The 14053-nt window shown below is 37.7% G+C and overlaps 1 protein-coding gene across 1 annotated transcript in view; it reads left to right on the top strand.

Moving 5' to 3' along the window:
• The window catches only part of SKAP2 (src kinase associated phosphoprotein 2), a 155865-nt gene that overhangs the window by 83471 nt on the left and 58341 nt on the right, over window positions 1-14053 (top strand). The window contains exons 5-6 of the mRNA XM_060020641.1: window positions 413-490; window positions 2238-2321. Of these exons, the coding sequence (XP_059876624.1) occupies window positions 413-490; window positions 2238-2321 (162 nt within the window). The remainder of the gene's footprint in view (window positions 1-412; window positions 491-2237; window positions 2322-14053) is intronic.

Raw genomic sequence — 14053 nt, 5'->3', positions numbered from 1 at the left:
ATATGCATCAAAATTCTTGAAGAGTTAATCCAATGTAAAGAAGCTTATATGATTTATTTGATATTCCTAACTTCTCTTTCAGGGGTTTATTGCACTTATTTATAACAGTTTCCTAGTCCATTCATTACAGAATGTAGGTCGAAAAATATTGCCCTTTAGAGTTCATTCTGTTACATAATATTACTGTGTATTTGGGAACATAATATATTAAGATACAACGATACGGAACATTATTTTGCTCTTGAGATTCACAGGAGAAGAGGGACTAATCTATGGAATGGATCTGAAACAAAGCTAATAGACTTGGATTTAATTAATTTGGGTAATTAAAAGTATACTGAATCTATGAGATCTGATACTTGATTTTTCTAAAATGGATTGCTCACTGCTTTTTCCCCTTTACTTTCCGTAGGGAACCAGTTCCCTCCAATTGCAGCACAGGACCTTCCTTTTGTGTTAAAGGCTGGCTACCTTGAAAAACGCAGAAAAGGTAAATCATATGATTCTAATGAAAAACCTAAAAATCTAAGACTCTAAGAAAACCTGATGATATTATCCAAACCACAAAATACAGCTTTTAGCTCTAAATAATTTTTAATAACAAAATAAAACATTTGGTCAGGTTTTTTGTTGTCAACCTTGGTTATTTGTAGATGATTTTAAAGCTGTTTCCTGCCTCTTGGAGGAGAGCTGTTGGCCATGACTGTATTCTCAAGGATGGGATTTCTCACACTTATCCCACCCAGCTGAGCAGTGGGTTATCTGTACCTGACCTGGCAGACACCATGTTTGCTACGGTTCAGATCAAGCTTAGCATATTGTCTGCCATTTTCTGTTAATCATTCAGTGTTCCTTTCCATTGGCTAAGATAATTGGGAGTTGACCATATGGTCTCACTCTTTCAACCCCAATATATAATGAATATGAAATATGGAGGTGGTGTTATGATACAGGAAATGAAAAGCGGAAAGTCTCTTCATTACCATTCTGCTTATCTCTCAGGTAGTCCCTTTGGGCCTTCCTATTTATATTCCATTTGCTTTTCTTAGCTTTCTTAGCTGAATTTTAAAGCTGAAAGAGATAATAGAAATCTAGGTCAACCCCTCCTCCCTCTTTTTTATGACAGATGAGAAAATGAGACCCTGATGAATCAATTATCTTAAGGCTTTATAGTCAAATACCTTTCTGACTGTTTCCTGTCAGGAAAGTTTGTTAGCCATGTAGTTGATCCCATAAATGTAGCCGTCCCATCTCTGCTGTAGTGTATTCCTTTTTTTTTTTTTTTTTAACATCTTTATTGGAGTATAATTGCTTTACAATGGTGTGTTAGTTTCTGCTTTGTAACAAAGTGAATCAGTTATACATATACATATATCCCCATATCTCTTCCCTCTTGCGTCTCCCTCCCTCCCACCCTCCATATCCCACCCCTCTAGGTGGTCACAAAGCACTGAGCTGATCTCCCTGTGCTATGCGGCTGCTTCCCACTAGCTATCTATTTTACATTTGGTATTGTATATATGTCCATGCCACTCTCTCACTTTGTCCCAGCTTACCCTTCCCCCTCCCCGTATCCTCAAGTCCATTCTCTAGTAGGTCTGCGTCTTTATTTCCGTCTTGCCCCTAGGTTCTTCATGACCATTTTTTTTTAGATTCCATATATATGTGTTAGCACACTGTATTTGGTTTTCTCTTTCAGACTTACTTCACTCTGTATGACAGACTCTAGGTCCATCCACCTCACTACAAATAACTCAATTTCGTTTCTTTTTATGGCTGAGTAATATTCCATTGTATATATGTGCCACATCTTTATCCATTCATCTGTTGATGGACACTTAGGTTGCTTCCATTTCCGGGCTATTGTAAATAGAGCTGCAATGAACATTGTGGTACATGACTCTTTTTGAATGATGGTTTTCTCAGGGTATCTGCCCAGTATTGGGATTGCTGGGTCGTATAGTAGTTCTAAATTTAATTTTTTACGGAACCTCCATATTGTTCTCCATAGTGGCTATATCAATTTACATTCCTAGTGTATTCCTTTTAGCTTTGTTTTGTTTTTTGTTTGTCTCTTGGAAAAGAAGATACAAATTATTTAGTCATAGAATTTTACAGCTAAAAGGAGCCTTAGAAATCATATTAACTAACTTTTCCTTTTTCAATAAGGGAATTGCATTATATTTATAAAGGTAATATATATTATCTAAACTGTTCTTTTTCCCTCTTTATTGTAGATCACAGCTTTCTGGGATTTGAATGGCAGAAACGGTGGTGTGCTCTCAGTAAAACAGTGTTCTATTATTATGGAAGTGATAAAGGTAGTATTGGCCTTCAGTTATATCAGCATGAGGGTTTTGGGGGGGGCATTTTACTCCACCCCCATACCTTTTGGGTGCAGAATAAGCTGAAGACAAATGGAGAAAGAATAACTAAAAATTTTAATACTATAGCCTAAGGGTAATTAATAATTCTGTTATTTGACAAATGCTCCAAATTCCAGAATGCCGTAAAAGTTAACACAATTGTGTTTTATTGAATTAGGAAAGAGAAAAATAACTTTCATCAGTGTGGCCTTTTACCTCAGGAATTATTGATATTTATCATCCAGGCGGTAGTTGTAGAGTTTCTTTAGGGTTGTGGGAGTTTTGAAGGGAGGAGAGGATGTTTTTTCCTTCAAATATTTTAAAAGAAAAATTTAGATAAAATGAAACGTGTGCAACACCTTTCTCAGCTGCCTTTATGGATTTAAGTAACAGCAAACATCTATCAAGGTTACTGTTCTAAGCACCTTAGCTGTCTAAGTAGTTTAGCTATATTAACTTGGTTAGCTACAGCTTTGTGAGGTAGGTACCATCATTAGTCCCACTTATTTTACTGTTTGGAAAACTGAGGACAGGGAGGTTAAGTCACTTGTTCAAGGTCACAGAGCTGGTAATGGCAGTTTGGGTATTTAAACTGAGGCATAATGGTTAGAGTCCATGCTCTTAACCACTATTATCACTATGTTAATTTAGAAACAGTTACATTTTGTAACTTCACTTGCTAATTAATAACTTACTCATAGTTCACATAATTTTAAGTTCATTGTTTGAACAAATAAAGCCATAAAATACTGAAATTTAAAGAATATAAGCTTTCTTAGTTTTGCTTTTATCTAGGAAAAGTGGGTCAGAAGTTGAATTTTATAAAGTAAGGGTTGTATATAAATAGCTGACATTCATTTCCAGAAAGGACACTTAAGGAGAAAAAAAAGATGTAAAAGTCCAATATCACTGAATATAAACTTTCCCATGAAGTTGTTTCTTATCAGTGTTGTTTGGAAGTTTATATTTCATTTGACATTATTTGCAGTTTTTAGGGTTTTCTTCCTTATTATAAAATCAGGCAGATATGATTATTGTATTTCAGATAAATTTTAAATACATGCATGATGCTAGAAGTTGGTCTCACCTTTTGGTTAATGGGATTATCAAGTTGAGAATTAACTTAGTGGCGAGTTTGCATTCTGTCACTAATTTACAATATGTTCGTAAGTAGAAATGGAGTCAGTGAAGTGTAAACTATAAACAGCTATCAACAGGTAGCCTTCTTTCTTCTGCTAAGGCTTAAGTAGGTGATTTTATCAGAAAATTTAGAGTCCAAGTTCAATTATGATTATCATAGGTCATAAACATGTGTTACTATTATAGAAATAAAATTTTGTACCGTATTGTGAATTGAGATCAAGATTTTGCTTTTTCATAAAGGAAATGTCTTCTATTTCATAAGACCAGGGGAGGGAGGTTTTAAATCCTTGTGACTTTGGTTCAGTTAGTCTTCTCATTTCTAATTTCTTTAAAAATCAATGAATACGTATGTCTGTTTCCTTCACTCCTAGTCCTAACTGGTATATACCAACAGTTAGGTCAAAGATTAGCAAGAGTTTTCCCAAAATCTAGGGAATGTTTATATTTATTTCAAAGGCTAATAAATAAATTCTAGTTATTTGGGGGAGATACTAGTTAAATTCCCATTTCTATTCTTACTTGATGAGGCCTTGTGGTAATAACATTCTTTGTAATTTGTATTTTAAGTACTTTGTGATCCATTTAGCCACTCTACCACCACAGCTTTTAAAAAGTTACTATTCTCGCATTCCCTTTTTACGTGGATCTTTGAGGAGCTGGTTTATATTTCCTTAAACTCTTCCCTATCTGTCACTATGAAGCCTCCTGTTTCCATTGAGATTTCAGATCTGTTTTTAGTGGTTCTTTGGAATTCTTGGCCAGTTCTGCTTTTAGGGACTTGGGGGGGGGAAAAATCTATATTTAGACAGTTTTTAACTGCTTGTTTGGCATGATTTTAATTTCCTTCCTTTGTGTCCTTTTCTTTCCAAGAAAATGTACATGTCACATGAAATTTTTTTCTTTTGTGAAATCAGATAGCTGATTTGTACATTGTTTACTGTATATGTGAACCACTTTACCTAAACTTTGGAAAGAGCTATTTAGACATATGAGAACTATAATCCTCCAACTAAGTAGGATTTAGATAAATGGATTGTAGAGGCACAGAGGAGTTGATACCACTTACTAGGTTACATTGTACTTTGTTACTGTTTGACAGATACATAGTTCACATTTTCTAACTTACAGTATGTGCCAAAAAACATTTTGACCCATCAAGATAATAATGGCTTAGAAAGAGTAGTTCCAGCCTGTAGGGTAAATAATATACTCTTACCTTTGTACCCCTAAATATTCTCTGTATTTATTATTCATGGCCATTTGGGGACTTTAAGTTTTATACACACACACACACACACACACACCCACACCCACACCCACCCATATATCTTAACAAAACATACTTTATCACTTTCTGAAATTACATCCTTCCTTTCATCTGTTTCCTCTTCATTTGAATCTCATTGTCATGAATCTCATTTATCAAACTTCTTGGGTCCTAGATGCTCAAACTGCCATTAAGGTAGTCCTTCACTCACTGATTTATTCACTTTTTAATTTGGTAAACATTTATTGGGCACTTGATAGATCCTGGGCATGGGGAATCCAAAGATAATCCTGCCTTACAGGTACTCTCAGTTGGAGTTGTGTGGGTATCAGTAAGAGAAGAGAGGAAGTCATGGGATCACTCGGGGGCTGGGTAGGTAAATTCAATGTGGTACAATAAGTGATTTAAATAAAATATCTTTGGATCACAAAGGGGGGGTGGGTAATTTCCTGAGGGAGTTAAAGAATACTTCCTAGTGGAGAGGACCCTTCATTGGACCTTAAAAAATGAGGAGTTTGTTGGATGAAAAAGGGTAAAATGGGCATTCCAGGCAGCAGAATGGCAAAGATTCTGAGTTTTGAAAGGCCTTGGATGAGATCAGAGTTGGAATCAAGGCAGAGCATACAGTGAATGAGGGGAGGGTGTATAAAAGGCTAAAACAGTGGGTTAGGATCAGATTGACAAGAGCCTTATGAGAATAAGGTCCTTGCTAACTATTTTATCTTGAATATGGCTTTTAAGCATAGGGCTCTATGACCAGAATTGGTTTTTAGGAAGTAATTGTGATAATATTGTGGGGCATGGATTGGAATGGTTAGAAACTGGGTCAGCAGGATCATTTAGGGGGACACTGAACTAGTCTACACAAGAGAGGTTATGACAGGAAGCTGAGAGGCACATGGAGGATTTAGTCAGGCCCTTCCGGCTCCAAAGCCATGTTCTTTCCACAACTTGGAAGTTAGCAGCCCTTCCAACACACCTGTAAATGATGGCCCATTTAGGAATCTGTTCCAAACTCATGTTTTCAGCGTTTTTTTTTGTTTTTTGTTTTTTTTTGCGGTACGCGGGCCTCTCACTGTTGTGGCCTCTCCTGTTGCGGAGCACAGGCTCTGGATGCGCAGGCTCAGCGGCCATGGCTCACGGGCCCAGCCGCTCCGCAGCATGTGGGATCTTCCCGGACCGGGGCACGAACCCGTGTCCCCTGCATCGGCAGGCGGACTCTCAACCACTGCGCCACCTGGGAAGCCCTCAGGGTTTTGTTTTTCTGTTTAACCTCCATATGATCTTTGAATCAGCATTATGAAACTTATCTCCTCCCACTTTTAAGGGGGGAATAGTTTGTAGTATCTCTTCCGCTTAAGGAGTTTTGCTGCCCCTACCCCAAGTCCCCAATTAAAGAAAATTCTAGTGCCATCTAGTATGTGGCAACTGCAAGTAGCCTTGGTCCTACCAAGAGTCATTCTAAATGTATATCAAAAGTTATTTATTATATCATGTGGTTGTAACTTTTTCATTGTAGAATAGTACCTTTTCAATGTATAATAAAAGTCAGTAGAAAATTGGGCTTAATACAGATAATTTAAACTAACAAAACTTTTACATTGGCAGGGAAGTAAAATTTTTTATTGAAATCGACCTCTCTGCTCTCTCACTTCCCTCATTATTTCACCACTGATAGGAAAAATAGGACATAGCTGTTCAGTGTGGATGACAATTATAAAGTATTTTGATGTTGAAATAGCGTCATAGTTCTCTTTTAATATTTAAAATTATTGTTAAAGTGACAGTGTTTGTATAATTAGAAGTTCTGTTGTTTTATAACAACAACTTTAGTTACAGCCATAAAAGCTTACCTTTTTTCCTGGTTCATTTGATAGAGGCAAATTGCTGGGTCAGAGCATCAGCATTTTATAATTATATCATGAATATATACAAAATATGTAAATTAAATCTGATATTAAAAAAATTCATACTATAATTTTGTTTGTGTAAAGAAGGATAATATCTTTGTTATTCCTTAAGAAATAGAAATAATTTTGACATGATAGAAATGAAATAATTCTGATATGCAAATACTAACTTTAAACTCTATCAAAATGAATGTTAAATAAAAGACCTTTATTACCCTGTAGCAGTACAGAGAAGTTAAAATGTACATCTGATACTTAGAAGGACGTCATCAACATGGGGAAATATTCATGTACAAACTAAGTCCTATTTAAAGGTCTCATGATGATGAGTCCTGTTGGTTTGCAATAAACCAGGACACAGTTTGATTTAAAATATATCTATACATCTGTATATAGATTGAAGAGATGTGTGTGTGTGTGTATACATAGATAGATTGAAAGTAATATATTTTTAATAGATCTGCACTGCTGTAAGTACACAGATATATAGATGTTACTGTACCTATCTCTGTGTAATAGATACAGCAACATCTGTAGCAGTAAATATTCTTTGAAAATCTATGTGCCGGGTATTATTAGTGCTAAGTGGTATCACACACTGGCTCAGAGGAGTGGGCACAGATGATATGCAGGAGCCGGCTCACTGGGGCAGTCGGTGAGTGAGGGCTGGTGAGACTGGAAGAGGAGGAGCCAAGCTGGTAAATTCCCTGGTCAGGAGTTTGGCCTTTTTTGTCTAAGGGGCAGTTAATGTTTCTAAGCATTGCAGGTAAGTAGATGGCATGACAAACTTTGGATGTTGGAAAGATCACGTTGACAGCTGTCAGAAGAAGGTAAGACTGGAGGCAGATGTGTTTTGAAACTGAGAGTGGCTGGGAATCCAGAGAGTTGTTTAGCACCTTAAATGCATGAAGGAGCCGCAGGTTATGTTTTTAGCCATTCTCACGTTGCATGATGTTGCATGGGTAGCAGCAGTGTCATTAGTTCTGTAATTATTGTAGGAGGCCCTAAGAGGATAACATGTATAGGATATTAAGATATTCTCTGTATAATGTTTATCTTTTTTAAAAAATTTATTTATTTTATTTATGTATTTTTTGGCTGCATTGGGTCTTTGTTGCTGCGTGCGGGCTTCTCTAGTTGCGACGAGCGGGGGCTGCTCTTAGTTGCGGTGCGTAGGCATCTCATTGCGGTGGCTTCTCTTGTTGTGCAGCACAGGCTCTAGGCACGCAGGGCTCAGTAGTTGTGGCTCATGGACTCTAGAGTGCAGGCTCAGTAGTTGTGGCGCACGGGCTTAGTTGCTCCGCGGCATGTGGGATCTTCTGGACCAGGGCTCGAACCCGTGTCCCCTGCATTGGCAGGCAGATTCTTAACTATTGTGCCACCAGGGAAGCCCCTGTATAATGTTTATCTTAACAATAGCTGTATGTATAGTCTAATAGACCATATCATAATTATTATCTGAATTTCAGTTGTGGAGGAAAACAGTAGGTATAGCCAAAAAAACTAGAAACATGGTTTTAAATTCCAGTCTACGAGAAATTTAATTTCTTGTAATTTATTTATTCTCCATTCACAGCTACCTCATACTACACTGTTTTTAAAATCAAGTTTATTCCTATGGTTGAAAGTGTGTGGCGGTATACAAAAACCACTTGGTTCTTATGCTTGCAGTGTACTTTTTTTTTTTTTTTGGCTGCTGTGTTTTGCAGGATCTTAGTTCCCTGACCAGGGATTGAACCCAGGCTTTTGACAGTGAAAGTGTGGAGTCTTAACCACTGGACCACCAGGGAATTCCCACTTGCAGTGTACTTTTATTTTAAAGGAAAAAAAAAAAAGTTTTTATAAATACCTAAAATTTCCTGCCACCAGACCGTATGAGCAAAACTTTTAATTCTAACTAAAGTGCTTCCCTTTGGACCCATACATATTGCCTATGTTTGTTATTCAGAGCCCTTTGGGGCCCTTAAGTAATAAATATATATGGCATACAGTATTTTTCACTTAAAATAGTAATAATTTGATATTTCCTCATGGTATAACTTGGAACACTGGAAGTATATTTCAAGTGACAGAATTAGCATTGGCAGCTGTATTTCTGTGAGCTGTATAAACAAGGAAAATGTTCATGTGTCTTTAACTGAGGGCTTAGAACAACTTACTAATCAGTTGGATAAAGTTTAGTGGGAGGTTTAGTATTAACGGGCATGTTTCCCTCTTTCTTACTAGTGAGCATTAATACTTATGGAAATAGCATGAGTTATTCACTAAGAGGGAAAGGCCTTTTTAAATATAAGAAGCAGATATTATCAAAAATTTCTGAACACATTTCATATCTTTCTGTTTGCTAGTCATGTGTACCAAATTAGCATTATTGGTATAAACAACAGAAACCAACTTTGTTTATGCAGGAAAGGAAATTATTGGGAGAATATCAACTCTCAGACAGAGCTGATGGGAAGGCTAAACAACCAGGCTTGGAAAAGCAGTCAAGGACTAAGGGAGGTGAGGTGGCTGGAACTGCAGCCCAATCCACACCTCCAGGGACAGTCTGACTGGGACACACTGGCGGCCCTGCCAAGCCAGGACTCGCGATGTTGCCTTTGTGCACTGCCACCAATCAGTGAATGCCACTGCTAACAGAAGTGGATTCTGAGCTCCCCCCTGATTCTTTTGTTATTCAGTTCAGATTTAGGTCCCAGGCTGGAGCATCCACTTGACTGATCTGGAACAGGGAAAATCTAAACCTCCCTCCAGCTTCTGTGGCGGGAAGTTGGCTCTGCCTCCTGATGATCTCAGGACTAAAATAGGAAAGATACTTAGATGCTGGGGATCCTCAAATGACAAATGCTCACAACTCATAGGGATGCTAAATGATTTAGAATTATTTAGTTGCTGTATTTATACTATATTTTAAATGCTAAGAGAGTGGTTGGTGTTTTAAGCATATCTTCTGAGAGCCAGCAAAAAAGAGAAAAAGCCAGCATATTTGCAATGAAACTAGGACTGACTGGGTTTTGGAAGATGGTAGTAGGGTGGAGGGAGAGAAAGAGGTGTCAGTTGATGAAGAAAAGGAAGAAATTAAGAATGATGCTCAATTTTCTGGTTTGGGGGCTTCAATTAATGGAAGTACTGCTTATTGAGAAGGAGGACACGACAAGAAAGATCACAAGTAGAGTGGGAGTGGGGATAAGATGATCTCCATTGTGGGCAAGTTATATTCATTGTGCCTATAGGACATTCAAGAGATGAAACATGTATAGTGAGCAGGTGAAGATTTGGATATTGGGCTTCCCTGGTGGCACAGTGGTTGAGAGTCCGCCTGCCGATGCAGGGGACACGGGTTCGTGTCCCGGTCCGGGAAGATCCCACATGCCACGGAGCGGCTAGGCCTGTGAGCCATGGCCGCTGAGCCTGCGCGTCTGGAGCCTGTGCTCCGCAGCGGGAGAGGCCACGACAGTGAGACAGAGGGCCGTGTACTGCAAAAAAAAAAAAACAGATATGGATATTGAGTTCTGAAGCTGGACTGAAAATAGAGAACTAGGAGTCACAAGCATATTGATAGGAATTTAATCCCTGGGATTGGATGAAGTTGCCCAGTGAAAACTGTACAGCAGGAAAAGAACAGGATTTAGAACATAACCCATCATGGCTGTTTAAGAGATAGGCAAAGGTACCGGAACCCATAAAGCAAGCTGAGAAAGTTGGGCCCAAGTTGCAGGAGGAAATGCAAGCTCTAACGCTTATCATCTCTACTGAGACTTCATAAATTACATGTTCTAAAACAGTGGTTTTTCAAACATTAGTGTGTATCAAAATCACCTGGGGTGTTTGCTAAAAGCTTAGTTTTGTGGACTTACCCCTGGGGAATCCTATACAGCAAGTTCAGAGTGGTAGCCATTTCTATGTTTTTAACAGGCATCCAAGATGATTCTAACAGGTGATTCTTGAAATCCACTTTGAGAAACACCTTTCTAGGAGACAATGTGAAATGGTTGAAAAAGCAAGGTTTTAGAATCAGACTTACGTTAGGGTCCTGGCTTTTACTACTTTGGTTGTGTGGCTGTAAGCAAGTTGTTTAAGTTTTCTTTTTCCCCATCAGTGCTGGGGATATAATAAATACCTTCTTTGTCTTAGAATTATTACAAGGTATATATGAGATTGCTGTATTAAATTTCTGGCATATAGAAGGAGTTCAGCAAATAAGATCTGTCTTTTTGGGCTTGCCTGGTGGTGCAGTGGTTAAGAATCCACCTGCCAATGCAGGGCACACGAGTTCGAGCCCTGGTCCAGGAAGACCCCACATGCTGCAGAGCAACTAAGTCGGTGCGCCATAACTACTGAAGCCCACGCACCTAGAGCCGGTGCTCTGCATTTTTTAAAAAAGAAAAAAAAAGATCTGTCTTTTTGGCTCTTAAAACCCCCAGAACACAGCTGTAAACCTAAAGCCAGTGAAAAAGTAGGAGGAAATAGCATCATTAACCTCATACATTTTGTTTTGTAAGAGATCAGAGCCAACTGCTTTTTACCTCAAACCTACTGAATTAGAATTGTGTAAAATTAAGTTACCGATTTAATAGATTTCATTATCTAGTTTCTCCTGGCAGCCTTCAGTGCTGTAGACATTAAATTCGAACAGCATTGATATAGGCAAGGTTAAAGTGTGAAATAGAAGCTGAGGAAAATGTAATAGAGGGACAAACACCTCAAAAATCCTGAGGGTATCAACGTGTTGTAATATACTATAAAAACTAATACTCAGATTAATACTACTCGATCAAGAAAAAGTTAAATTACGTTTAACAGAATTGTTTGAAAAGTCAGGGAAGTATATATTTCAGAATGATTTCAGTTATAAAAACCAACATTTTAGAGAGTTTTGGCACTTAAAAGAAATAAACTTCTGTGATTTGAGAAGTTCACTTAGATAAATTATTTTATTAGTCTACTATAGTTCTGGATAAATGAACTTATATGACCTTACTTCCCATTTGATTGGCATCTAACTATTTTTTTTTTTTTTTTTTTGCGGTACGTGGGCCTCTCACTGTTGTGGCCTCTCCCGTTGCGGAGCATAGGCTCTGGATGCGCAGGCTCAGCAGCCATGGCTCACGGGCCCAGCCGCTCTGCGGCATGTGGGATCTTCCCGGACCGGGGCACGAACCCGTGTCCCCTGCATCAGCAGGTGGACTCTCAACCACTGCGCCACCAGGGAAGCCCATGGCATGTACCTATTTTTAAGTCAACAAGTGTCTTTGAAACTACCCCAGAAAGCACTGTCAAACTAGCCTATATGTAAATTGCTATAGATTGCCATGTGATGCTAAGGTTTCCTCTTTCCTCTGGGCCTTGAAGAGAAGCTAATGTAAATGGAGAAGAGCAGAGTCTTAGCATACCCATGTCTGCCCATTTTGTGTCGTGAACTTCCTATCTCACGTTGGCTAATTGGAAATATGGCTACTTTATGGTTATGGATTTGCAAAAGCTACTGAGAGTTATGAATTTTTCTTTCCTCCAACTGGTCCTTGAATATCCTGTTTTTTTCCTGAGAAGTTTAAGGAAAGCTCTCAAAAGTATCCTGTATGGCTTTGATATTTGCTTCCAACTACTTCCATTTTTTATTGTGAAAATTAAATCCTTTTGCAGTGTAGTGAATCACTGGCTAATATTCCTGGAGCACTTATATCTGTACTGGGTGTGTGGGAAGGTGTGTGGGGTGTCTGTTTCAGTGGCAAAGGGGGAAAGGTCTGGTACAGTGTTACTAGTCTCACCATACCTATAATGCTCCTTTGTTTAAGTGCTCAGCATAAATTTGTTGAATGAGTGAATGAATGAATTAGTTTTCTTTGAGAATTTTAGAAGAACCAACAGTGCTTAACCATTATTATTTTAATACCTTTTCCCCAGTATTATTTTTTTAGTTAGGTATTTTGCAAAATATGTTATGTGAGTACCAGTTCCATAAAATATTCTGTTAAAAAAGGGTTCCACCGACAAATAATTTGGGGAAATGCTGCACACCAGATCTTTCTCATAGAAATTTGATCAAATATATTAAGGGCCTTAAGAAGGCTGGACTAACAAAACCTGCTTAACTTTGTTTAATTCAACATTTCCCAAACTTATTTGATCATGGAAACCTGTTAATATCCCATAAACACACTTTGGGAAACGCTGCTCTGATTTTTATAGTTTTCATCTCATAGAGTTTATTGCAGACGTTTTCCACAAAGCAAACTTCTAATTTTGAATTTGAATTGTTTTTTCAATCATCCAAAGAGTTGTAAATTATGACTAAATATGATTAGAATGTCCAGATTTAAGTCAGAAATTACTAACTCAGATTGTTTGCCTTTGATGTTTTGAACCAGATATGATCTTGATGACCTTTTAAAAATGCCTGTAACTTCAGGCATTAAATTAGTACATTTAAGAAAAGGAGATACGTATTTTACGGGCACACTAAGCTGAGAGAGCCCTGCACCCCATGATGTGGAAGCATTTCTATATTTCCCCTGAGCTCAGTAAAAGAGACAGTTGTCCTCACTCATGATTTTAATATCGTATGTTAATCTAGGAAGTAAACCTATAGCAGTGCCTCTTTTCTCTCAAAATTGTATAACTGGATAAAGTAGGAAAGGCGACTAATTTTACTTTTAGTTTCAGTATTAAATCCTTTGTTTTATTCCTACTTTATTGTTTTTAAAGTAATATCTGACTAAAACTGAAGTCATCTTTTCTTTTGACTTTTCATCATATGGGATTCAAATGTGCTTTACTAGTTTAACTGTTCACTGACTGGTTAGTGAACAGTTTTGTTTTGTTTTGGTAAGAAATGCTTCTGTACTTGCTTTACCACTCCTCTCCATTCAAATACTTTGTTTTCCCCTCACATCTTTTTATAATTAGCAGTTTTGTTTTGCTTTGCTTTTTAAATTTAGAGTTTGATTTGTACCAATTTAGGAGATTTAAAGAAAAAAAAAGTCGTGTTTTAGGGGCTTTTGCGGGGTGGGGAGGTTGGAGGGTGGTGATGAGAGGAGATAGTGGTAAATAAAAGCCCAGCAAGCTTTCAACTAGACGGGTTTTCCCACTGGCTTACCAAACCTGAAAGAGCCACGGATTTGTAGTGGGTTTGTCTAGCAAGTTCTAAGTTCCAATTCTTGGATTTTCCCTACATGAAATTGTCATATTTCCATACTTCCTTCTGAATAAGACCATTATCTGCAGACCTCTTCTTTTGGTTCCCTTAGATGTCCTTTTTAAAACCAACCATTCCAAGTAACTCTGTAATTTTAGAATTAAAAGTAATACCTAGAAATGTTACTTAAATATTATACTGTGAAAGCAATATGACCAAAAAATATTCTATC

The sequence above is a fragment of the Delphinus delphis genome, chromosome 9 (genome assembly GCF_949987515.2).
Source record: "Delphinus delphis chromosome 9, mDelDel1.2, whole genome shotgun sequence".
Lineage (NCBI taxonomy): Eukaryota > Metazoa > Chordata > Mammalia > Artiodactyla > Delphinidae > Delphinus > Delphinus delphis.
Note: the sequence above shows the minus strand (reverse complement) of the source record. Positions and strands in the feature narration are given on the sequence as shown.